This window comes from Haemaphysalis longicornis, unplaced genomic scaffold (genome assembly GCF_048455015.1).
Source record: "Haemaphysalis longicornis isolate Haplotype H1 unplaced genomic scaffold, Haemaphysalis longicornis Haplotype H1 scaffold_2, whole genome shotgun sequence".
NCBI classification, from domain to species: Eukaryota; Metazoa; Arthropoda; class Arachnida; order Ixodida; family Ixodidae; genus Haemaphysalis; species Haemaphysalis longicornis.
The window spans coordinates 181,214,537-181,240,594 of NW_027526295.1; the positions used below are offsets into that span (position 1 = coordinate 181,214,537).

Consider the following 26,058-nt stretch of genomic DNA (forward strand, 5'->3'; position numbering starts at 1 on the left):
TGCTTCTTGGAACAAGCGACAGTCCAGACCACGTTTTCTGTTATTGTTAAGTTTGTGGCCGACTGTACTGAATGTAGGTGGCGGAACTTCTACCGAGGTAGTCCTATCTAGCAAGTGGTTTTTGGCGATTACCAGCCACGATAAAAAGTCAGTCTGTGTCGAGGAAAATACAAATTATTATAAGCTTTCAATGTGGAACCAATCCATCGAAATATGAAAGCAAACCCCACGGCCACGCCGAAGTAGAATGGTTAGAAGACAAGAGGGGGAACGGAGGGGGGGGGGGGGGTTAGCCAGAAGTGGGCACGGTTGACGTTCAAGGTCTCAGCACTGTACTTCCAACCCCAGCGGACTTGTACTAAATTAGTCCCATTGTTGAGTGTCTTCTATGATGGTTAGTGTTTGATTTAAAAGCAACTGTGGTTTACTATATATCCCCCCCCCCCCCCCCATGAAAAAAAGTTCTGGTTGCATGCAAGGGTTAAGGCTTGGGCGAGTTGGTGCATGATTACAAATAGGGGAACAGCGTAACACAGACCAAACACAAGACTCGGGCAGACAACCATCAAACACAGACAACCACCAAACTCGTGGTTTTAACTTTCTTCTTCTTGTGTTTGGTGTGTGTTGCGCTGTTACCCTATTTGCAATTCTGGTTGCAACTGTGTGTAACAGTAATTTAGGTGATCGAAGCGGAATTCCAGGTTTTGAGAGCCACATTAAATGTGTTTGAATTGGGAAGAGTCCGTACTCGTAAATGAATGAATGAATAAATTTATTATAAAAGGATGACGCTGTGGCCTGTTGGGAAAAATAGGGGAAGAAGTTAGTGGTTAAGAGTCGATGAAGCCCGACTTCTGTTGACGAGGTAAGCCTCTTTCACGATTGTCCACAGTCCAATCAGCCCGTTAGTTGGTATTTTTCTTTGAGTACAGCCAATCGTGAAGACTTGTGACGCCAGAAGGCTTGTGTCTTGTTGATTGATATATTGCTTGATTGATTGAAGGGTTTAACTCGCCGATGCAAAGCAAGCGATGAGGCGCACCGTAGTGGAGGGCTCCGGATTAATTTTGGCCCCCTGGGGATCTTTAACATGCGCCAAAATCTCGTAAACACGGCTGTTTTTGCTTTTTGCCTCCATCAGAAAAGCAGCCGCCGTGATCGGGAATCGAGCCCGTGTCCTCGCGCTCAGCAGCACAACACCTTCGCTTGTGTTTTATTCGGATCCCATCCAGGAAGCTACATGACCAAATACAAAAAAAAACTAAGTTGAAACTACAAGTCGCGCGTGGAGATTCGGCACGGTTCAAACAAAAGAGACTCCACTTGAAAGCGTGAATGATAAATCACGTTTGAATACCATTTTAATAAGGCTGCAAAATTTGGCTGTGCATTTTTCGGAGCCGAAATGAGACTATGGTCAGAGAATTATCACATCTGAAGCGTGCGGCAACATATTGCAACTGCAGCAAACTTGAAGTTAATTTCGTCTTCGAGGAAGGGGAAAACCTTACCACATTCATTTAGTGTACATAATAAGAGAAGGTCTTATGAATAGAATGTCGATGACATAGTGTCTAATTGTAGTTAGGCCCTCAATACGGTGCTACCCAGGGCCGAACACCGCTCAAAAGAAATGTTTCTGCGCGTTTCAGCAGAAGCTTGGTAGCAAATCGAACATTGTACGGCCGTCGAGCATTGCTTTTTCATTCCGGCAGCGATTCAGAGGATTACATTATAGGCATGCTGTCAGAAAGAAGCATAGCCTCAACGATCTCTATTCTGAGTTACTGGTTCCCTTAAGAAGTCGAACTGTCCGGACATGTGCTTAATTCGTGGCGTTCGAAAACTTGGGACACAAGTTCATTAACGGAGTTCTTCGGAGTGACGAAAATGATCTCCGGAGGTGAGGCAGTTTTATCAAACGAATAATGAGAAGGAGGATGAGGAAAGTGGTTCTTCCTTTTCGAGTTTGTCCATGCAAGCTGTCCTATTTGGCGCTGGACAGGCTGCCACGACGTCCAAGATAGATGGTGGCGGCGGGCACGCGCTATAGGCACGGCAGGGGCCCTGTGTATACACACACAAGGCGCTCACGCCGTCCGGCGGCGGCAATCGAATCGTGTTTGGGCTGCTCGTACACTTTGCGTCGAGCCATGCTCGCCGCCGCAGACAATAATGGGCACTCCATCCTCACCTGGCCTGAGCGCTAACATGATGAATCGAGCCGCTTATCCAGCCGCCGCTCTCCAAACGGAAACGCCTTTGCTGCCAGTCCGGCCATCGCCAAGGCGGGAGGAGGGAGAGGCGAGGAACTTTCTTCTCCGAAGGCCAACTAATGGTAGCCGCCGTCGCAGCCACACAAAGCCCCCTCTGCGCGCCGAAGACCATAGGGCCCCGGCTCTGAGTAGCGGCGCAGAAGCACGGCCATTGCTAACAATGGGGCGTGATCGGCGGCGCTGGCTTGCCAAAGCGACGAGAAGGAGGCGGGAGGGGTGAAGCCGACACAGCCGAGGTGATGACGGCCACCGACTGCTCCTTCTCCGTAGTGCTCTTCGTAAGCACTTCTTTGCAGCTGTACGCTTTCACAACGGCGCCTTTCGATCGCGGCCGTTCGGACATGGGGATGTGGGGTGGTCTTTATTTTAACGCCGAGTTACGCAAGCGACCGGCTTATCTGGGTGGCGTGCGAACGGACGTCTTGCAGTGGCCAGCCGTCGAAGAGAGGAGCGGGAAGGAGTTTTGGACGTAACGAATGCGGAGCCTTGCTGTCCAGGCTTTCCCGGTTGTAGGGTTCTGCGGCCACCCGCAGCCGCCGGTGGCTGGCTCGGTCTGAAACCCATTGTGCCTCGAAACGAGCGGAGTGCGAGGGTTCGGACCTGGTGGGGAGAGGGCCGCGGCTTTGCGGCAGTGTAGCCTCTCGGACAGAGACGGATCTAGGACGCTTTCAAAGTGTCATTGCTCAATCCCTCCTGCGGGGAGAGAAGCTTTGCCCGGAGGATGCGCGAGGTTAAAAACTAACCTTCGAGGAAGAGAGAAAAAAGGGATTAAGCGGAAATGTGACCTGCTTTCACTGGGGGTGAGATAAGATAAGCGGCAAGTTCCAGATAGTTGAGGAGTTATCTTTCCGATGTGCGTACGCGGAGGACGAGGCTGAGTATGCTTTGATTTGACTTCCTCGGTAAGTCGCGCTGAATGAACCACTCAATGCATGGGTTTGAAGTTGTTTGGGACCGAAGATAGCCAAAAATTTGTATGTATTTACCTCGGCAATAGAAACCCTATAAACCTCGTCATTGTGCACTCTTTCATGTGTGCGCAGAAAAAAAAGTACGACCAGAGGGGCCCCACAGATCATATGCGTAAGCTCGAAACAGTGCAGTAAGGGTTCGGTCGAACTCTTCTGTATTTCCCCCTATTCCGATGGCATGTTCTATAGTCCTCGTGGTGTACTTAATCTTAGTGCTACTCAGAGTCGTTTTGTTATGGTCTCGAACGTATAGCGGTACCGCCCACCTCCCTTCGTCGGAGATTCGCCTGTTGCACCTTACATGGGTTTCCGAACTTGCCGCTGAAAGTTCTTCGTGACTGGCAGGTCGAGATCGTTTTGTCCGCAGCCTTTCACATCTCCCCCAAAGTGGACCGCGTTAGCATTCGCTGGGACCCGGGACAACTGGTTTCGCGAACTCGGCGTCTGCTGTGCTTTCCACGTCCGGCGCGAACGCACGTGAAGTGGCTAGAGGAACAGCATGCGAGGAGGAGGAGGAATAAACTTTATTGCAGTGTTCAATTAAGGGGCTGGTGGTGGTGACCACTGGGCGCAGGCGAGCGGTGACCTCGGCAGCACGTTCCACCAAGGCTTTCTGGACGCCAGGGTCAGAGTCGCCCAACGCCGCCTCCCATTGATCAATACAGGGGATTAGGGGTAAGGGGTTTTGAGGGCACGCCCACACAATGAGGCAGATGGTGTCGACATCTCCGCAGTGGGGGCATAGGGGTGGTGGGTACTGATCGGGGTATATGCGATGAAGGTGTGCGCGGCATGGAAGGGTGTTGGTTTGAAGGAGCCGCCACAAGTGTTATTCCTTTGTAGAAAGTGAGGAGGGGGCTGGGTGGTATTTCCGTCGAAGGAGGCGGCAGTGCGCGGTGGTAGCCGCGTACGTAGTAAGGCTATCTCGAGTGGATTCCGCTCTGTGGTTAGGGGTAGCAGAAGGGCCTGCTCGGGCAGTAAGATCTCGAGCTGCTGTATGAGCCACCTCGTTATTTCCTAAGCCGGTGTGGGCAGGTGTTCACAGGAGCTCCACGGGCGTTTTGGGGGGATTGCGGGGAATAATTGAGAGCTTTGGCTGATATGCGCCCTCGGGCAAAGTTCCGTATAGCAGATTGAGAATCGGACAAGATGACATTTGGGGTGGGGCTCTGAAAAAAGGCTAGCGCTATTGCCGCCTCTTCTGCCTCAGTAGTAGAGTGGGTGCGGAGGGTGAGAGATGTGAGTGGGGGGGTAGTGAGGACTTTTCATGACCGACAAGGCATAAACTGTGTGGTTTCGGTAGCTAGCGGCATCCACATAGTGGGTTGCCGATTTGATGGGGTATCTTTCTGCCAGGTAACGAGCACGTTCTTGCCTACGAGCGACGTGGTTTGTGGGGTGAATGTGGCGGGGTAGCGGCCGGGTTAGGATATTGTCTCGAATGGTAGGGGAATGGGCTGGGCAAAACAAGTAAAGATGGGGATGAGGATGTGTAATCGGAGGAGAATTGTTAGTCCCCCAGGGTGTTGTGGCAGAGCGCCCAGCCCAAATTCGCTCCATCTGGCGACACACGATGGCGGGGCCTATTCGCTCCTCTGTCAAACCACCCGCGGCAGACGTGCCCCAACTTGCAGGCGCCGCAGAGTCGCCTCTCCTTTTCCCTTCTCAACGGCTGGGCCGAATCATGCCTCGGACGAACGGCGGGTGGCAGACGCGCAGCGACATCCCTGGAAAGGGTGCCACTGCGTCGCCTTCCCTTTCCCCGTCGTGGCGGCTCGGCTTACGCAACCGCTTCGCCTGTATTCGTCGGATTCGAACTTCGGCCAGCGAGAGCCTGACTGGAGCGATTCAAACCGCTCGCGTCTGCAATGGACTCCCGGGGGGTATAAAAGCCGCCCAGAAGCACAGCGAGCGCGGCACTTTCCGGAGGCACCGAGTTGAGGCGTGCTCTCGCTTTTGTGCGAGCCATGTAACGCTTTTGTTACCTTTGCGCATACTGTATATAAATGTTGCTTAAACTCTTCGTCGGCTTGAGAACTTTATCGCTCTGCTCTGCGCCGCGTCGATAGCGGACGGAGCGAGGCAACTTCGCTACACCGGGGACTATATACGCTCGGATGGCCAGTCGAAACAGTGGTGACTGCGGTGAGGAGGCCAAGTCGGGATGATGCTAGATGGGAGTATTGATTCATTAGATACCACGCGAGAAATTACGCCACCAACGCTGGGCAGAGTGTTCTCGAATGTCGTTCGTTCTGGCCGACGCCGGGTGCTCCTCACGACCGCGCGCTGACGTACACCCGGTATTTTTCTTGGTATTTTTTTCTGGCAATGCTCGACGGTGGAACTAAAAGCTTAAACAGTTCTGCTGTTAAGAAATATATATGCCTGTTTCTGCTGTGAACAAATTCATCTGGGCAGAAATTGGTTCACAGATGACTTAAATTTTCCCCTAAAAGTTATCGGGCCTACCTAATGAGTGAAACAGACATCGTCCATAGTTTTCTCAATGGATGGAAGCTGAACCGCTGCAGACAGGTTGTTGTCCTTTAGTGTCTGTCGGGCGGTGATTGTGTTGGTAGATTGTGTTTCTCGGCCAATATAAAAATGCAACATGAAGAAAAAGTGAGAGCTGTCCTATACTGAAGCGCCAGCGCCCGTCGAGTAGGACGAACGGAGTTACAGGGGGTCCGCTGCTGTACACAAATGGGGGCGGAGAGAGAGAGAGAGATAGAGTAAACATTATCAGACTGAGCTTGTCTTCGCTGCGAGAAGCTGGTGGCCATTGGTATCAGCCCAGCGATGACCGAGGCAGCCTTTACGATCAGGGAGGTCTGTACGTCCCTGTCGCGTGATGTCAGTGCTTCTCTGCACTGCTCAGCTGTGATGATTCGGGATATGCATTTTGAGGGAACGCTCTTATTAGTTTGGATGTGGTGGCAGGGCTGTGCATAGGATGCAGTTCGGGATGGGGCTTGTGCTGAGTGGATGAGGGGCAGATGGGTTGGGTCTGCATGCGTATATCTCTTGATTAATTTCCAGGCTAGCTCCTGGGCTGTTGTGAGTCTTCTGTATGGGGTTGAAGCATGGAACAGTTAGAAGCAATCACACCTTAAAAAAAAAACTTAAGCTGCCGTAATACTTTGTGTATTTTAAAAGGGACTGGGCGTAGCAGCGTCTCCTATAAACATCCGTATGTCGGCCTGTAGGTATGTCATGAAATACCTCTTCTTCAGCTTTCTTCTTCATGCAAGGCTTGGCATAGGCGTAGCTGATCATAACAGTTCCCGCCGCCGACAGTTTGTAAAACAATTTTTACGCTTGCATTGTTTACAGCACATATTTCTTCCTTAGACTGTTGCTGTTTGTTTGAGTCGTTCTTGTCTGATTTTTATTCTGTTTACGCATCTTTTGTTGACAGTCTCTGGTATTATCTGGTGATATCGCGCTGCTTTTCTTTCGTGTCGCTTTTGTATTTGTGTCTTAAGTTTTCCTGTATAACCACTTTTACTCCAAACACTGCAATGTAGCCTTTAAAATGTTCGGAAATAAATAAATAAATAAATAAATAAATAAATAAATAAATAAATAAATAAATAAATAAATAAATAAATAAATAAATAAATAAATAAATAAATAAATAAATACTCCCTTCGAGGTAGCGAAGGAACTAGGTGAACACCATACCTGGCTATAGACTTGTTAATATTTTAGCAGATGGTGTATTAATGGTACTCTTCCTGCATATAGCAGCAACAAATGACCCAAAAAAGAGTTGTTTGACCAGAAATTACTGAGAAGTGCGTAAATACTCCTCCCAAATGAGACAGTTTTGGCAGATTTAACTTCACTTTCATTTTTTAACTTCACTCATACGATTCACACTCACTCATTTAACTTCACTCATACGATTTTTCACGTTCTAAGCTGACGCATGACGCACGTAGTAACAACCATGTCTTATTTCGTTTTGTTATTGTTGTGGCTCAGGGGCTTCAGAAGTGGACGTCACTGACTTCAAATACTAAATAAGTAGGAGCAGCGTTACAGTCGTAACTCTTCCCTAGGTGGGTAGGAGTGATTGCGACCGAAAACCCAGCTTGTACTAACAAACATCTCACCCTTCTCTGTATTCCGCCATCAGCTGAAGGTCTCGGCGTTTATCGAGAGGGCCACAGCCAGAGCCCTCTATCTAGGTCCTCCACAACCTGTTCCGCACTAAATATACAGTTCCACCCCTGTACTCGACTGGGATGGTCGCCGTCGTCTCTGGCCTCCTAGAACAAGTATACATTGCACCATCGTCATTGGAGACTGAAGTATGTATTTGATTTCTGTCAGCCTGATGCCTCCCTATGTTTCACGCGTCGGAGACTCCGCTGTTGCACCGCCGCCTGGGTGCTCCGACACGAGAAAGAAAGATACGGAGAGAGAGAAAAAATGAAAGAGAAATATAGAGATAGTCTGTTTATTGACTGCATAATACATTTACATGGCGTGCCTCACAGGTCTCGCCGAACAGAGGGGTGCCGCGATGAAGGACGCTTGGGGCTTTCCCCCTCTCTCACACCAGTTCCGTGGCTGGCCTCCTTAACAGCTTCGACAGCCGGGTTTACAATCTCTTTCGCCGTTTAAAAACATAAGTATCACGAAAGCACTAAAACACCAGTGGCAACGCGATAATAATATCCGAACACTTGACGAGGCACATCATGTGGACTCGAAGGGATAACATAAGCAACGCTCAGGCGTTCCAAAGCACAAAACGCAGTAGCCTAAAATAGGGAACATCGTTCTTTCTGCCCGGATTTGCGTTTAGTTTTCTCGTCTCTTATGGTATATAATTACGTGCGAATGGTGTTTTAGTTAGGTGTGCAGGTAGAATTATGCTAGTTGTTCGCTGTTAAATTCTGCTCACCGATCCCTGTGTTGTTGTAGACGATAACTGTCCATGTGCCCCAACTTGGAGAGAGAGAGAGAGACGGGAGGGGCAGATAGATAGATGGAGGAAGAGAGGGCGAAGTAATTTTTTTTAACGGAATGACCAGTAGGATTATGATGTGACAGGGGCTCTCACTTTCGGGGCCCATCCGAGCTGCACAGCACGGCTTCCCAGTAGTCAGTGATTGGGTTGGGAATTGCATGTGCCACCTGGATTTGAAGACTGTCCTGGCATTTGGTACTTGGTACTACAACCTTTCCCCATTCGAGATCCCACCAGAACCTATTTGGAGAAGTAGTTGGCCGACTAGAGGGCCAAATGCGTGAAGATGGTCTTGTGGTCCCTCCCAGGAGTGCCGCGGGCGTGAAGTGATGGTGGTAAAATTGCTCCAAACGAAAGTAAGCACGTATTTACTCTGGGGAATTAGCCAAGACAGTATAATATTACACACTAAACCACTGAAAGAAGTGTTTTCTTCATATGAGTTTTGCTTTTCTCGAAATTCCACTCTTGCTTACAAGATGTTTGCATTAGAAATAGCTAATAAATTTGGTCTTATATATGTCTCTCAGCATAATCTATGACAAAAACTGTGTTCTCACTAAGTTTCATTATCCGACTGTTAAAAAACGACCTTCCTTTTCTTTTATTCTCCTTATTTTCAGGACTTGTTTTCAGAAAAAGTGGTTTTGAGTTGTCAGCTTAGTTCTGTTGTAAATCTTACAGGCTTCTCTCGTTGCAAATTATTGAGCATTGCGTCCTGCTTGTCAAATTTATCCAACTAATGTCATATCCTTGCCCGCTGCATAAAAAAAAAACTTTCCAAGCGTTCCTTCGATGTTCGCTACGCACCCCGCATCATAGCGCAGCTTCTACCATCGCCGACGAACGGGCTGTACCATTCACGCCACGAGCCCTTGTCCATCGAAAATTTAAGGCGTCTTGGCAAAGAGAAGAAAAGGCGACGACAAAGGAAACGAGGAAATTGTGATATGTGTTATAAATGGTCTTGGCGGACTGCTTGTCTAAAGCGGCCATCTATAATTCACATCCGGGCAGGTGTAGAGATGGCACAAACGCCGCTTCTTAGCGTTTATTAATGGACTTGTCGACGTCGGCGGTGACTGGGCGCCAGTGAGCGGGGGCTGATCCTGATGAAGCGAAGACGCGACCTGACAGTGATTTAATATAAATTTTCCTTCGAAGTATGACGTGCGGGTATCTCGATCAATTTGCCCACTCCGCAGCGTCAGAAATAGTATCTTTTATTAACCTTCATCCGGCAGACGTGAATTTGATGGAGACTAAGTGAAGCTGTCTTATCAGAGAGTTGAGCTAAGCAAAGGAATTTGCGAGCGAAGGAGAAGCTAATGAATTGTTTAGGTTCATTTAGGAATGCGAAGAATGTAGTTGTGGTATGACAGAAATAAAGTGAAATCACCGTGGCTTTATCTCGGAAAAGAGGAGACGCCATTATATATCATTTATTATGTATATATTGCCAGACGTGCCCAGAAAGGGTAAAAGGAGAACGATAAAAAACGGCAAGAACACAAGAAGGCACAAAAGGAAACAAGGAGGAGTAAAAAGAAAAAAACATCAGCATGTCTCAGGATAATATATGACTTACTGTACATTATCAGCTGCCTGTTTCCAGAATATGGAAGCCTAGTCATAAAAAGAATTATAACGACACTTAGGTAAATGTTTGTGCACAGGTTAGGCGTGATTGTGACTGGCCGCCCGAAGTTCCGAATTGACACGAGTGTATCACGAAGACAGCTTGTTTCGTTGTACCTGAATTCAACCTAGGAAGTGATAAAAAAGTCTCAAGACGAAAAAAAAAATATTACCTTTAACGTGAAGGTCGTCGCGATATCGTAAAATGAAATGAAGAGCAGTATTGAGGACATTATAATGTGTTATACTGCAAACGGAATTGTGGTGGGTAGGAACATAATGGAATAAATGGCACCCGTTTATCTTTGAACAAACGAAGCTGAGCAAGGTGGGGGATTAGGGGACGAACTCACTGTTCACTATGGCGTGGACGGTGCTGGGAAAACAGTATACGAGACCACCCTCCCTGTCGGGGCTCGTCCCGTGTGCTTCGTCACACCCGGCGTTTTAGATGCGAAGCATCTTATGCTCGGGGCTGTGTCCCCCCTCCCTTGTTGTCCGCCGTTCGCACTCTACTGCGCATGCGCGTCTCTTCAGCCCCGTCAACGTTTGTGCTGACTTCAGCGCAGTCCACTATAAAAGGAAATAGTTAGGCGGCGCCCGGCTTCAATCCTACGACTCTCTGGCCGCAACGGGAGGTACGTGGCGCTCTTCCCACTGCGCTACAAACCGACACGGGGGCATGTGCTACGAACGCGCCTTATGTCCTTCACTCATTCAAACTACGTCAAGAAGCTACTGATACAACGAAGGCACGCGAAGCTGAACGTCAACGGAAACGACGAACTTAAAACTTTAGAGGAGGATGTTGAATTTCCTGCGGGAAAGCTGTGGCGGGAAGCGCCACGCGCCTTGCAGCTCAACCAGAGAAGAGGACGAAGAGGGCGGGCAGCGGGGTAGGAGAGTGAGCACGCAATAAAGACAGACGAGAACCAGGAGGTGTTCGATCACGTAACGCGGGTGTCGGTCTCTTCGCTGTCTCTACATTTCTCTACATTTCTCTACATTTCCCTGTCTCTACATGGGGGTTCACACTACGTTCCCATTCATGCTCCGATAAATGAAACAACATAACCGCAACATAATGAAACCTACACGGAACCCCCATGACGCTTCGAATCCTCCTCATGGTTCCCCACGGGAAGATGGCGTAATTTTTCCTGCTTCTTCCACTTCAACCTTAATAAGAGACTCTTCAGTGAAGATTAACGTCGTCTGAACGAGGAATCAGAAAAGTTGAATGGGCTAATGAACTGCAGGAACGTATCAATGTTCCACAAGTACCAAGAAACAATCACTATGAACACCATTCGGACCGCAGGAAGGCCAGGGCACAAGCCGTACACAAAGGGTTCGCACACCTCGAAGACGTGGTTAACGTGAACGCCGCAGGCTATGGCCGTCGCGACACCATGAAAATTTCAGTACTGTACCTGCAGGGCCATTCAATCACCTCTGGCATGGTCCCCACACCATCACCGGAGGCCGGGGAAGAGGCGGCCACTGCACTCGCAATGATCTCATCGTCCCGAAGCAAATTTGTCGTGACTACAAGCCAATACTTCTAAATTACTCGAGGGGCGCATATTGGGTCAGTCCCTCAGAATCCTACGGCCGGTTGCAAAGGGGATCGCGTCTGGGGAATCAAAATCACTGTGGCGCACTCTGGCCTTCCACAGAACGAGAAAGCGCATGACGCAGCTTGAGCTGTCACCGACCGGCCCGATGTCACCAGCACATTTGACACAATCTCGCTCCACCAGTCGGACCGGGACAGGCTGGTCCCCTGCCGGGACGGCTTAAGCCACTGCAGGCTGGGAAGTGCTAAATACCCTCCAGCGGACAGAACCCTGTCCAGGAAGCATGCAGTGGCATGGGGCGTTCTCCAAACAACACCTTCCCCAACCCGGTGTTGTACAACCGCTGCTACCCGGCGCTATACTCCAGCGCATGTAAAGGGTATGGAAACATGCGGACCTGCAACATATTGTCTGGGCTTACCACTACAACGGAAGCCGAAATCACAGGAATAAAGATCAGACATTATAGTTAAAGGAGTACTGACACAAAAGTTTAGTGTTACATTTTTTCGGCTGCTATGGATGCCCACGAGCCCACTAATTACAGAATGGCACATTAGACAGCCGATGGCGACGTAAATAATTATTTTCAGCCTTCTTCAATCTCTCAGCCCGCTCGAAAACCTCCGCCCGATATCTCTCACCTCTTGCGTGGGGAAGCTACTCGAGCATATCATTCTCGAAAGACTTCAATCTTACCTGGAAGAAACAAACAAGATGCCACCAACAATGTGTGGTTTCCGCCGTCACCTTTCAACCCAGGACATTCTCCTGCAGATAAAAGAAGATGTAATGGGCCAAACCTATTGCCACACTCCGAAAGCCATCCTGGCCTTGGACCTGAAAGGGGCTTTCGATAACGTCATTCACCAAGCGATTCTGAACAACCTGAAAACAGCCTTGACTGCGGGACACGGACTTACAATTACGTCCGAGATTTTCTATCAAATAGAAAGGCCATCCTCAGGCTTGGTGACTTGTCCTCCGGTCCGGTTCACGTGGGTGGCAGAGGCACACCACAAGGAGCGGTTTTATCTCCCCTACTTTTTAACATAGCCCTTATAGGCCTACCTACCATCTTGGGGGCCATCCCGGATCTGCACCACGGCTTATATGCCGGTGATATTACACTGTGGACAGGCAAGGGTTCGGTAGGCGAGATTCAAAACCGTCTCCAGCTGGCCGCTGATGCTGTGAGTGACTACGCAAGGAGGTGCGGGCTTTCCTGCTCACCACAAAAGTCCGAACTTCTTATGGTCGGAAAGAGGAGAAGAAAAAAGGTCCAAGATCCGGGCATCCAAATCACCCTGGACGGCCATACCATCCTACCGTCACCTCACATCAAAGTCCTCGGTATGACTTTTCAAGAGGACTGTTCAAACACCATTCTTCTTAACCGGCTCAGTCACACAACGGGACAAATTACCCACATGCTCCGAAGAATAACCACCAAAGCATGGGGAATGAAGGAAGCGGACACCCTTCGTCTGGTAGAGGCCTTCGTCATTTCACGCATTACCTACGCCATTTCCTATGCTATATTAGGCAAGGGCGACTTAGCCAAGATTGACACCATGATCCGGAAAGCCTATAAGCATGCTCTGAGGCTCCCTATTAGTACCTCGACCGACAGGCTTCTGAAATTTGGCCTACATAACATGGCCGCCGGACTAGTCGAGGCCCACCTCGCCAGCCAGCGTCTGCGACTTAGCACGACACCCTGCGAGAGGAGTCTCCTCACAAGACTTGGAATGGCATCCCCCGAAGAAAAATTGCAGTAATTACGCGACGTACCACCAAATATAAGAATAAACATTGACGTTGCCCCTACACCCCGTAAGATGGACCCTACTCACCCCGCAGGGAGAAGAGAATCAAAAGCGCGCAATCTCGACAAACGGCACAGGGACCGAGACCGCACCGTTTACACCGACGCCGCCGACTACGCCAGACGGGGAGCCATGACCGCCGTGGTTAGTTCAACGGTGAACCACCTCACGAGCATCACCTTGCCCTTCACAACTACTACCCAGGCAGAGGAAGCGGCCATTGCTCTGGCCATCTCCCAGACAAATGCGGATACCGTTATTACGGACTCGCAACAGGCTTGTCGAAACTTCCTTCATGATCGAATTTCCAAGACGGCTCTGAATATCCTGCTGCAAAGGCCACCCGAAAGAAAAGTGAAGATTGTTTGGACGCCAGCCCACTCAACCCTCCAGGGCAACACGACCGCCCATGACATTGCCCGAGATCTATCCCGCCAGGCGACACGAGGGTGTAGGTTAGAGACTGTGTGTCCTTTGGTTACATATCAAGACATAACGGGGTACTATAAGTGCCAAAGAATGATCTATCCCCCCGGTCATGAATATCTAACCAAAGGGCAGGAGCGCTGCCTCTGGCTCTTCCAAACAAATACGTTTCCTCATCCGTCAAAACTTCACTTGCTCCATCCCACTCAGTACTTCCCGTTGTGCAAATTTTGCGCTGCCCCGGGCACCCTGTACCATATGGTATGGAAGTGTTCCGCAAACCCTAAGATTCAAAGAATAGCGCACCCTTACCGTGAGCAGTGGGAGAAGGAGCTGTCCAGCTCCGGTCTCGATTCCCAGCTTCGGCTGGTGGAAAGGGCCGTGGCGGCAGGGGTCTCCAATGGAGTCCTGGACTGAGGGCCCCACACCACATTACGATGCTATCAATAAAGTTTATCCTCCTCCTCCTCCTCTGACCAGGAAGACGACGAGGCAGTGGTGAGAAATGCGAGCTCGTGCATAGAATCGGGTAGGGCAAGGTTCGGAAGCTGGCCGCATCACCAGTAAACAGTTTTCTTACGCCCTCAGTTTCGATTTTCGGCACTCGGGACTCAACAGCCTCGTTTATTTGTGTCAGTTTCGGTTTCCACTAAACGAATACCGAGGCGTCCGCCATGACAGGAGGGCACTCGTGACGTCACCGTTCTCGTCGCACCACTGCCGGTGTGGACTCGCGCGCCCAGACCCGAAGGAGCCTCCACCATCTCCACGCTCCGGACAGCATGTCGTCAGTCCCAAAACCATGACGTGTTCACACGGTGAAATAGCGCGCTCCAACCGCAGCCAGCGCGTTGGCCACGTCACGGGAGCCCGATTGTGAAAGGGTATTCGTTCTAAGCTTTCTCTTGCGCGCAAAGATTAAAATGGAATTAAAATATGTTATGCTGAACGGTTACTGTTGAAACTTGCTGGGAGAGATCTCCATACACAAAGGAAGCCATTTATATAGTTATCCCAACTTTGATAATTCGTGTCATTACTCCTGTAAACATTAGTAGCTTTCAGAAGCACCCGCCGCGGTGGCTCAGTGGCTAAGGTGTTGCGCTGCTGAGCACGAGGTCGCGGGTTCGATTCCCGGCCGCGGCGGCCGCTTTTCTGATGGAGGCGAAAAGCAAAAACGCCCGTGTGTACGAGATTTCGGCGCACGTTAAAGATCCCCAGGTGGTCAAAATTAATCCGGAGCCCTCCACTACGGCGCGCCTCATCGCCTGCGTTGCGTCGGCGCGTTAAACCCTACAATCAATCAAATCAATCAGCTTTCAGAAGTGGGAGACCGTGCTGCTCAACTTGGAAGCGGGTAAGCAAATCCGTCTGGTCCAGATGGCCGAGGCTGCCGCAAGAGAAGAAGTCCTGGCTGCCGACTGAGGGATGAGAGGGCTCTTTTCAAGCCTTCCAATAAACTAACTTCCTGACTTCCTGACTTACACCTATGGACAAATAACATAACAAAACTTCATTAGAGAGGGTGGACACGTCGGTCGACTTGGGGAAAGAAGGAAGCAGCCTCGTTGCCGATCCCACCTACGTGTCCCGGCACCCAGTTTACCTGAACGACTATATTGCGTGTTTCCCGAAGTCTGCGACATATGGTCATTACAAGATTGCAGGCAGTCCCGGCGTATGGTGTTCGGGCAAGGCGATTAGAGCATCGTGGTTGTGAATATGATAAATTGCTGGTTCTCACCGGCGCGGTAAGTTGCCTCAATATGCTCCGCAGCAAGAACTGCTCGGATGGGCTTGGCGGGCGAAGAAACTGAATAATGCGGGACATGCAGATTTGTCCGTCAACACACGGCAGTGAAACGCGCAATGTTGTTTCGTCAATGACTACTGTAGTCAAGATGGCACTGTCTCCGAGGCCAGTGCGTGCAGCAGCGGCTGCGTGGTCATGGTGATTACGGTTGCGTGCACGTAGGTGTAAGAAAGGCTTTGGCACACAGACCACGATGTCTTTCCAAGGGGCTCTGATAGGTGGCAGTCGGGGGTAAAGCGAGGCGCGATGACCGGAAGCCAATTTCTGTACGATCTGCCCCGAGCGTGTGGCTGCGGGTGTACTGTCGTGGCCCTCGGCCCTCTCCGTTATAATATCGCGGAGTGGGGGCAGCTGTGAATAACGGTAGCGTTCTTCAGCGCGGGTGTGCCTAGGTAAACCAGTAATTACCCTTGGCTTTCGCTGTGTAATGTCTCCAGTCGGTCAAATTGTGCCTCCGTAAGGGCGAGGTAGACGTCCTGGAAGCCGCATTGTGATATATGGGTCTATGCAATGTAAAAAACCGCGATGATACGGCGGCAAGGACCATAAACGGTTCCTTTCCGTCAGAGCTAGTGTATTTGTCATTGTGGCGGCATCATGCTTCGTAAAGAAAATATTTCCTTTTCTCATTTATAGGCCCTTGCGGGAAGCCTCTATCGCTTTCTCGTTTCCCATGATGCCATTGTGGCCTCGAAGCCACTGGAAGGTAACGCGATAGCATGGGGCACCGTAGCACGCCTGGGAAGCCAGCGCGGCCTGAGTAAGAGTGTGCAGGACCTGCGTTGTTGCCCCGCCGAAGCGGCCTTCAATTCTCTAATGATATGAAGCCGCTGCTGCCAAACACATTTGATCTGCAGGATCCCATCGCTGGTCTTCGTGGAGTGGCACGCCAAGTATCCGGGGCCACCCGTCGGCAGCTCGCTCGATGGGTTTACCATTCAGCGTTAATTGCATTGAAACCTGCAAGTGGTCGAACCCTCCAATGGCGAGGTATTTTGCCTTTTCTGGAGGCGGACTTATTCCTGTAAGGGGGAGGTACCTGTCAATCGCATCAAGTCATGGCTGAATGGTGCTGATCACGTCCCGCGTGTTGAGCGTGGTACATGGAGGGTCAACCCAGACACTGATGTCATCAACATACACAGTGTGCGGCGGGTGAAGAATGTAGCCAGGTTCTTTTGCAATCTTTCGCATCACCACGTTAAGCAGCGTGGGCGAAAGGATGGCTCCTTGCGGTACACTAGGGGTGTTGGGGAAAACACGGGGATGGTTTAGATCTGTTCTAATTTCAAAAGTGCGCCCGTTGAAAAAGCTCTTAACGAAGTTAATCACGCGCGTACCCGGACCGCAGTCATGGAAAGCCTCAATAATGGCGCTGTGTCGGGTGGTGTCGAAAGCCTTCTTGAGGTCGACTGCCACGATCACAACGGAGATATCCATTCCACGTCAGCGCTACTTACCGGTAAAGTTACGGATGAGCAGCAGGCTGACGTGGATGCGAAGCCAAGGTCGACACTCAGTTTACCCTGCGTCGTAGTAGGCCTCTATGTCTGCGTGCTCAAGAATGTAGGTTAACCTGGCGATAAGCACGCGCTTAAGTAGTTTGTAAAGTATGGAAGTCAGTGATATGGGCGGCATGCTGTTAATACCATTCTTTTTTTTCCTGCATTGGGAATGGGGTAAACAACGGAGTGCTTCCAGTCGACTAACAGCTCACCGGACATCCACACAACGTTTCATTCTCACAACAGCTGCATTTGGCCATGTAATGTAATCTTTGCACGGGGCGGTTCTCACGCCGATCGTCCCCAGCGCTACTGCCATTTCCTGTGGAGTGGACGGCGTATTCTGGGGCACCATTATTTGATGGTTGTCATCGATACGCAGCCGGTGACGGAACAATGCTGGGTTGCGGGGAAAGTGTGCGAGCTGCCTTTTCCTCGAATTATGCCGCGGAAAGGCTCGTTGCCAGACAAATGTTGCAGCAGGTATGCGTGGCTTTGACCTTGCCCGTCAGAGTACGAAATGTGTGTCATAGCTTGCTTGAACAAGCCTTTTTACTGAAGGAGGTGCAGTGGCCGAGCCACCGCCATCGGGCAAGTCGTTTGGCGTATACTATCGAGACTGAGCCGCTTTTTTCGTACTTTTACAAGGTCCTTAAAGAGCCTTTCATTGTTTCTTTACTGAATGCATAGCTGTTCCCTCGTATTCCAGAGATTGACAAGGTGTTTTTCCGGTACTGGCATGTCTTTACTCACTAGGATTTCGCGCGTAGAATCTCGAACGGGCGCACTTCAGTGATGGGGAGATGTTCATACTGAGCCGTAGCAGCACAGAAGGCCATATGTAAGAAATCACCGGGCCAACAGCAACGGAAAGGAAGAAGAACAGACAGCGAGGCTCCCCGGGAAAGCCGAAACCCGAGACGCACCACGGAGCGCCGGCGGGGGCCCGACCCAGCCCGAGAGAGAGAGCTTCCCCCTCACCCGTGAAGAGAAGTTTTGCGGGGACTCTGCATTGTGACTTCGCCGAAAGAAGACGTGTTGTTTCTGTACGAGTGAAAGTAATACAGTATTTCCGTTATATTTAACCCCCTACTCTCGTGTCGACCTCATTGTTTTTATGTAATTCAGTTTTTTTGAGAAACAGATAACACCATATGTGATAGTAGTCCTAGCTCAGAGGATCTACTCCGCAATGCCACTCTTAAAGGGGGCATGGTCTGCCCATGTGAGATCTAGGATGGTACCACGCTGCCACGGGTGTAGTCATCGTTTCATGGGGTATTCCGAGTCATTGATGAGTGTGAGGCGAGCCGTTTGAGTAGTCTCCTGAAGTTTGTTGCCACGTGGGTCAGTGGTGCTGTGCCCTCAGTCTTGGTGGTGTGCATTGAAATACCCTGCCACAAGGAGGCGGTCCTCTAGTTACTGTTTTCTTATATCGAGCATCCACTGGTACCCGACATTGCCCCATTGGGACCCACGACGGCAGCAGTGGGCTCAGGACGTGCGTAATATGACGCAAGAAACCTAGTGTTCCTCCCCATGGATAAACGTACAGCCACTATTTCTTGAAAGCTACCGCAGTATTGAGGAGTATCTATTTGCGCGAATGTCCTGGAGCACCGCTTGTGCCTCCACCTTCTTCGATTGATACTGAAGAGCTCATTGAGCTCGGCTGGTCACTGTCGAATTATAGCGGTAGTTCCACTGTAGTACGTCCGCAGGTGCGGACGCTGTGGACGCCTTACTGGCTAGTTGCAATTGGTGCGTTCTATGTGATCTCTGTAGCACGTTGTGGAACCGGTGTCGTCGTAAGCAACGCTTGCTGTGTTACGCATTGAGGAACGCCTTGTGCTAGGAGCTGCATAATCTGCTAAAATAGATGGTGGAGTTGCTGCTCCTGTAATTGCTGTTGTGGCTTTATAAGGCGGCCCACAGAAGCCATAGGCTTCTCTGCTGTTGTATTACGCGTTGAATTGTTTCAAGCTGATTTGGTTGTCCTGTACTTATGTCACGGAATTAAGCGAAGTAATAATTTAGTGGCCGATGTCTCGGACGGGAGGAGCGACAAACAACTCCCCCTTACGTTCGAATTCGAGAATGTGGTTCGGACCTGCTAACCGGCGATAGGTCCACGCCTGATTGGCCGCTGGCGTGAGGCACGAGACGGGGCACGAGAAAACAGTTTCGAAACAACGGAAATTTACTTAACATTCACGGGAAATCCAAAACAGATAGACAGAGAGGGTAATACAGGCAAAGAAAACGAAGCTCGGCTTAAGAAACACGAGGGAAGGAGTAAGGCACACAATAGGCGGGCAGGGGAGCTTCCCCCCCCAACTACTCTAACACTCGGCTCGTTAGACACACACGCACACACCCGTACACACAACAGGGTACACTAAGAAAAGAGGGTAATGAAGTCCGCGGAGTCGATGCGAAGGAGGAAGATAATAGTGAGGGCGATTATAGAGTCTGCAGAAGAGTGGGGAAGGGGAGGAGGTCTTAGCTGGACTTTGGTCGGTGGTCTCGTCGGGGAAGATGCGTCGGCTCGCCGGTCGTCTGCGATGAGTCCCGTTGATCGGCGACGCAATTCGGGCACACCTGGGCCGCGCACCGTCCCCTCCTCGAGGGGAATTCTCGGGGGCCGAGGTCGCCGCTGTCGTCGCACTCGGGGCTACAGCGCAGCCCACAGAACCGGCCGCCGCGTCACAACCGCACCACCTTCCACCGCCACTGCTCGCTTCCTTCTCCCCGCGAGTCGTGAACCCCGCGCTGCACCGAGCACAGTCTTTCGGACCGCGCCTCTTCCGAGAACCAAGCGGGTGGAACCTCCGCTGGCCGCGGCACTCTCGCCCCTCTCTTCCGAAACACATGGCCCACTGCCCCGCGGGCCGAAATGGCGGCGAAAACATTCCTGCTCCGCCGGGATCCTCCCGCTGGGTCCCAATATGGCGAGCGAAAAAAAAAAAGAGACAGCCATGGAGGGGCCCGAATTTCGCGACACTGCCCCCCCATCAAGAATGTTATTCCCAATAGCATTCAAACCAAACATCCAAAGCGAAATACGGGCACCAGCCAAAATCACACCAAGTAACCGACATCGCCCAAAAGGGGGTGGCCATACTAGCCATAGGAGGGGATACACACGATAACAAAGTAACAGCGCGTTGCATATGAACAGGGCCGCGCTTCTCCGCATACACCGAAAATTAAGTCGAGGAAGATAAAGAGAAAAAGCTACACACTGTCTACATACATAGTACACTCCAATACGCACTCGCAATGGCGCAATAAAGTTCTGAGGCCATGCGGACCCCCCACTCACACATGATCTCGCGCAGCCGCAATAGAAACAGGCGAAAATTCGACTACATAGCGTGGCACGGGGTACACTTGGCTATACATTCACAGAGACATTCACCGCGGAGCACACGAACACTTCACATATATCAATGACCCGGCCCATGAACGAGCAAAAAAAAAAATGGAGCCGCTGTCATTTCCAGGCCGCAGGAGCCAGGTAGTCCTTCTACACCCTGCTCAAGTAGTCGGCCCCGACATTATCTCGCCCCTTAATGCTGGCGATGGTGAAATCGTACTCCTGGAGCAGGAGGGCCCAACGGAGAACGCGAGCGTTCGTAAACTGAGCCTGGCGGATGTAAGTTAGTGGCTGGTGGTCCGTCTGAATAGTGAAGGCCCTCCCATACAAGTAGAAGTTGAAGCGTTTCACCGCCCAGACTATGGCGAGGCACTCCTTCTCTATTGCTGAGTACGCCCGTTCTCTCGGAAGCAACTTCCGACTTGCATATGCCACAGGGTGGAGCACGGCGCCTTTCCTCTGCAGTAAAACCGCCCCGAGCCCCTGGTCGGAGGCGTCGGTGCGTAACACGAAGGGCTGGTCGAAATCGACGACTTGCAAAACAGGTGCCTCGGAAAGTATCCGCTTCAGTTCCTCGAAGGAGCGCTGCTCCCGGTCCCCCCACTTAACCGTGTTGGGGGCGAGCTTCTTCGTGAGGTCGGTTAGTGGGGCGGCCACTGTGGCGTAACCGGGGATGAAATCTCGGTAATAGCCAGACAACCCCAAAAAGGCCCGCACTTGACGTTTGGTCACCGGACGGGCAGCGTGCCGGATCCTGTCAAGGGTTGACTCCATGGGACCTAGGTGTCCGTGACCTATGGTGTGACCCAGAAACGACAACTGCTCGAACCCGAGCTGGCACTTCCTGGGATGGACCGTCATTCCGGCTTCCAAGATTCGCGCGAGCACCCGGTCGATGGCCACCAAATGGTCTTCCCACGTCTCTGTGGCCACCAGCACGTCGTCGTAGTAGTGGTAGACGTTGTCGATGCCGTCCAGTACTCGCCGCATGAGCTTTGCGAAAACTGCTGGGGCTGTCTTGATACCGAAGGGCATGCTTTTGAAGTGATACAGTCCACTAGGGGTCGAGAAGGCGGTCTTCTCCCTGGAGGCCTGATCGAGGGGCACCTGCCAGTACCCCTTAGAAAAGTCCATCTTTGAAAAGTATTTCCTCCCCCCAACTTCCGCAATTAGACAGTCAGCCCTCGGAATAGGCTCTGCATCGGGCACTAGGACGTCATTCAGCCTCCTGAAATCCACACAGAACCGGTAAGTGCCGTCCGGTTTTCTGACCAGCACGACGGGTGCGTGATACGGTGAGCTGGATCTCTCAATCACCCCCATTTCAACCATGGCCGACACTTCCCTTTCGATGTTCTGTTGCACAGCGAAAGGAAGCGGATATTGCCTCACTTGGATCGGCGCGTCCGTCATCGTGGACAAAGAACACTCTGCCCAAGTTGTGAGTCCTGGCTGATCCGAAAATATGCCTTTGTACTTCGACAGCAGAGAGTGCAGCTGCCCCGCTTGTCGGGTAGTCAAGTGATCCGACACGACAATGTCTTCCGGTCCCACCTTGCCTCCGAGGGGCCACGCCATCTCTTCGGCCCCGATGTCGACCGCCACGGCTGACACCGTCTGGACAGGGACACCTGATTTTAGTTCCCTCCTGATGTACTTTTTCAACATGTTCGCATGGAACGTCTTGGGCGTCCCCTCGACATTCACCACGTAGTCAACTTCTCCCTTCCTTTCCGCCACGGCATACGGGCCCTTCCACTTCATGGTGAGCTTGTTATGTTCTGTGGGTAACAAGACGAGCACCTCGTCCCCAGCCTGGAGGTGACGCATCTTGGCTCGGTCGTCGTAGTACGCCTTGTATCGCTCGGCTGCCTGTTCCAACGCCTCATGGGCAAGTTGGCACGTTGTCTCAAGCCTCTCCTTCAGGTCGATGACGTACTGGTAGGCGGTTTCGACCTCTTCTTCCACCTTGTTCACGGTCCACAGCTCCTTGAGGATGGCCAGTGGACCACGAACATTTCGGCCGTAAAGCAGCTCGAACGGGGAGAATCCGGTGCTGGCTTGAGCAACCTCCCGGTACGCAAACAAAAGGGGTTCCAAGAATCTGTCCCATTCTCTCGGTTGTTCAGCACACATCCTGCGCAGCATCTTCTTTAGCGTGCCGTTCATCTTTTCGACCAGGCCATTGGCCATCGGGTGGTAGGGTGTCGTGGTCTGTAGTCGCAAGGATAGTAGGCGCCCCACCTCGGTCATAAACTCGGAAGTGAAATTTGATCCCCGGTCGCTGAGCATCTCCTCGGGTACACCCACCCTCGAGAATATCTGCAGCAGAGCTTCGGCCACCCTTTCCGTCTCAATACTTGGCAGCGCGACCGCTTCGGGGAAGCGAGTAGCGTAGTCGACCAACGTTAGAATGTATCGGTTGCCTCTGCGCGTCGTCGGCTTGAGAGGCCCCACGATGTCGATGGCGACCTTACGGAAGGGGGTGTCCACCAGTGGAACCCGTTCCAACGGTACTCTTCTGACCGTGCCGCGATCCACGGTTCTCTGGCAGATGTCGCAGGACGCGATAAACCTCTTCACGTCCCCATGAAGGCCCGGCCAGAAAAAGTCGGCCAGTATCCGATCAATAGTCTTCGCCCGGCCAAGGTGCCCCGCCATCAAGCCCGCATGTGCCAAATGGAGAACTTTGTATCGGTGCTGCTCCGGCACCACGAGCTGCACGGAAGGGGCTCCCGATTGGGGTACATACTCTCGAAAGAGGAGACCGTCGCGCAGGAAGAACCCGCAAGAGCCATTTCTTTTGCAGGTTGACCTCGTTCCCCGTCTTTGGGCCTCAAAACACCGCAACAGAGTCTCGTCTGCCTGTTGATCCTCTCGCATTTCTCCCGCACTGACGTCGGAGATAAGCGTCGGCGCACGTAGGGCCCGGAAGTTCTCCGAAGTCTTCGCTCTAGCCTGCTGCCGGGTCGTCACCGCCGCTGCGGGTAAGGTAGGCTCCGTCACCGCGCTCTTGACTTGTGTCTCCTCTGTCTCAGCCGTCCATGTTTTGTCGGGCTTCCCTGGTGGCCTCACCCCGTCGACGTTCCCCAGGATGAGGTCAAATAGCGGGTCATCCATACATCCCGCCACTATCTCCCCGCTGTAGTAGGGCGTGTCTACCTGGATCCGAGCTTCCGGTAGCTTCCTAGCAGTACGGTCCGCCAAGTGAACAATCCGGTGGGCCCCGGTTAATTCTCGATCGTCCACAAATCTTCGGCTGACGATGACGATGTTGCACCCCGTGTCTCGTAAAACCCTGCAGCGACGGCCCTTGATTCGGCCCTCCACCACCGGCAGGTCTGGTGCCCCGAGAGGCTCGGCAGCGTTGTCTACAGAGGTATGCTTGTCCTCGCTTAGGCTCGAGTACCCCTGTTGCAAGCAGGCGGACACGTTCCTTGCGGCCCCCAGACCCGTGTTCTTCGGGCCTTGTTGACCTCGGTTCGCTCTGCACTGGGCGGCGACGTGCCCCATCCGGTAGCACAGGTAGCAGCGTACGCCCGGTGCTGGCGGATGTGGTTGCCTGTCGAACTGCTCGCGCCGGCCTGGGTCTGCGGTTCTGCCCGCCAGGGGGTCCTCCCGCTTCTGGTCTTTCCTCCCAAAGTTGTTCATGTTCCTAGCCATTACGTAGTCGTCCGCCCTTTGGACGAGCTCCTCGGTGTCCCGCGTCTTCTTTTCTTTTAGGAAGAGTGCCATAGGGGGCCCGCAGTTCTCCAAAAACTGCTCGGACAGGAGCAGACTCTTGACCCCCTGGTAAGCCCTCTCCGTCCCGGAAAGTTGTAGCCACCTTTCCCAATAATTTTCCAGTCGGGCGAAGAACTGCGATGGAGTCTCGTCGTCTCTCGGCGTTTCCCCCCTGAACTTCTTTCGGAAACCTTCTTCCGTGAGGCGGAAGCGGAGAAGGAGTGCCCGCTTCACCTTGTCATAGTCAGCGGAATCGGACGCGGGCATTCGTCCGAAAACGCTGAGAGCCTCCCCCGTGAGGCAAGTACTGAGCGTCGTGGCCCACTGACTTCGGGGCCATTTCTGTGCCTCCGCGACACGTTCAAAACGAGTCAAATAGGCGTCGAGATCGTCGCCCTTCTCGTTAAACGCCGCCATCAGCTTGTGCAGGCTAACCGCGGGCGGTCGTGATGCTGCTTCGGTTTCATTCAAGTCGCCCACTGCACTGCCGCTACTACCAGCCTCGCTCCTCGTGCGCAGGAGTTCCATTTCCTTATCCATTTCTAGCACCCTCTGTGCTGAGCACTCTTTATCGCGCGCCGCGCGCTCCCTCTCACGCTCCTCGCGCTCCTTCTCGCGCACCTCGCGCTCCCTCTCACGCTCATCCTCCTCCCGGCGCCTTTCGCGCTCTGCGGCTCTTTCCTCTCTCAAAAATTCCTGAAGAGCGGTCCCTTCAAAGCCCATCTCTTTACCCAGAGCAACTATACGCTCCAGATCGGCCATTCTGTCTGCCGCGGAAAGATCACCCGTTACCCTATGCCTCACGCCCCGGGCCAATCGTGGTTAGCGGTCCTGCCGTGGACGCCAGTTTGTCACGGAATTAAGCGAAGTAATAATTTAGTGGCCGATGTCTCGGACGGGAGGAGCGACAAACAACTCCCCCTTACGTTCGAATTCGAGAATGTGGTTCGGACCTGCTAACCGGCGATAGGTCCACGCCTGATTGGCCGCTGGCGTGAGGCACGAGACGGGGCACGAGAAAACAGTTTCGAAACAACGGAAATTTACTTAACATTCACGGGAAATCCAAAACAGATAGACAGAGAGGGTAATACAGGCAAAGAAAACGAAGCTCGGCTTAAGAAACACGAGGGAAGGAGTAAGGCACACAATAGGCGGGCAGGGGAGCTTCCCCCCCCAACTACTCTAACACTCGGCTCGTTAGACACACACGCACACACCCGTACACACAACAGGGTACACTAAGAAAAGAGGGCAATGAAGTCCGCGGAGTCGATGCGAAGGAGGAAGATAATAGTGAGGGCGATTATAGAGTCAGGTCTTAGCTGGACTTTGGTCGGTGGTCTCGTCGGGGAAGATGCGTCGGCTCGCCGGTCGTCTGCGATGAGTCCCGTTGATCGGCGACGCAATTCGGGCACACCTGGGCCGCGCACCGTCCCCTCCTCGAGGGGAATTCTCGGGGGCCGAGGTCGCCGCTGTCGTCGCACTCGGGGCTACAGCGCAGCCCACAGAACCGGCCGCCGCGTCACAACCGCACCACCTTCCACCGCCACTGCTCGCTTCCTTCTCCCCGCGAGTCGTGAACCCCGCGCTGCACCGAGCACAGTCTTTCGGACCGCGCCTCTTCCGAGAACCAAGCGGGTGGAACCTCCGCTGGCCGCGGCACTCTCGCCCCTCTCTTCCGAAACACATGGCCCACTGCCCCGCGGGCCGAAATGGCGGCGAAAACATTCCTGCTCCGCCGGGATCCTCCCGCTGGGTCCCAATATGGCGAGCGAAAAAAAAAAGAGACAGCCATGGAGGGGCCCGAATTTCGCGACAACTTACAGGAATGGTGTGAATTGCTTAGGAACTATGGTGGTTTGGTTTTTGGGTCGGCATGCACTGCTTGTTCGCTTTATGTTAGATTTCACTCGGCCGGTTGTGTCCGG

The 26,058-nt window shown here is 52.2% G+C and overlaps 1 protein-coding gene across 1 annotated transcript; it reads right to left on the reverse strand.

Annotated features, from left to right (window-relative positions):
* Nucleotides 1–20,554: 20,554 nt before the first annotated feature.
* LOC144168433 (uncharacterized) lies at nucleotides 20,555–24,889 on the reverse strand. Its single transcript, XM_077697422.1, has one exon. It carries the CDS (start codon nucleotides 24,887–24,889, stop codon nucleotides 20,555–20,557), a length of 4,335 nt encoding a protein of 1,444 aa, XP_077553548.1.
* Between the last annotated feature and the right edge of the window lie 1,169 nt (nucleotides 24,890–26,058).

Excerpts from the sequence above, each read along its gene's own strand:
- LOC144168433 (XM_077697422.1), bottom strand. The coding sequence starts at position 24,889 with ATGGCCGATCTGGAGCGTATAGTTGCTCTGGGTAAAGAGATGGGCTTT.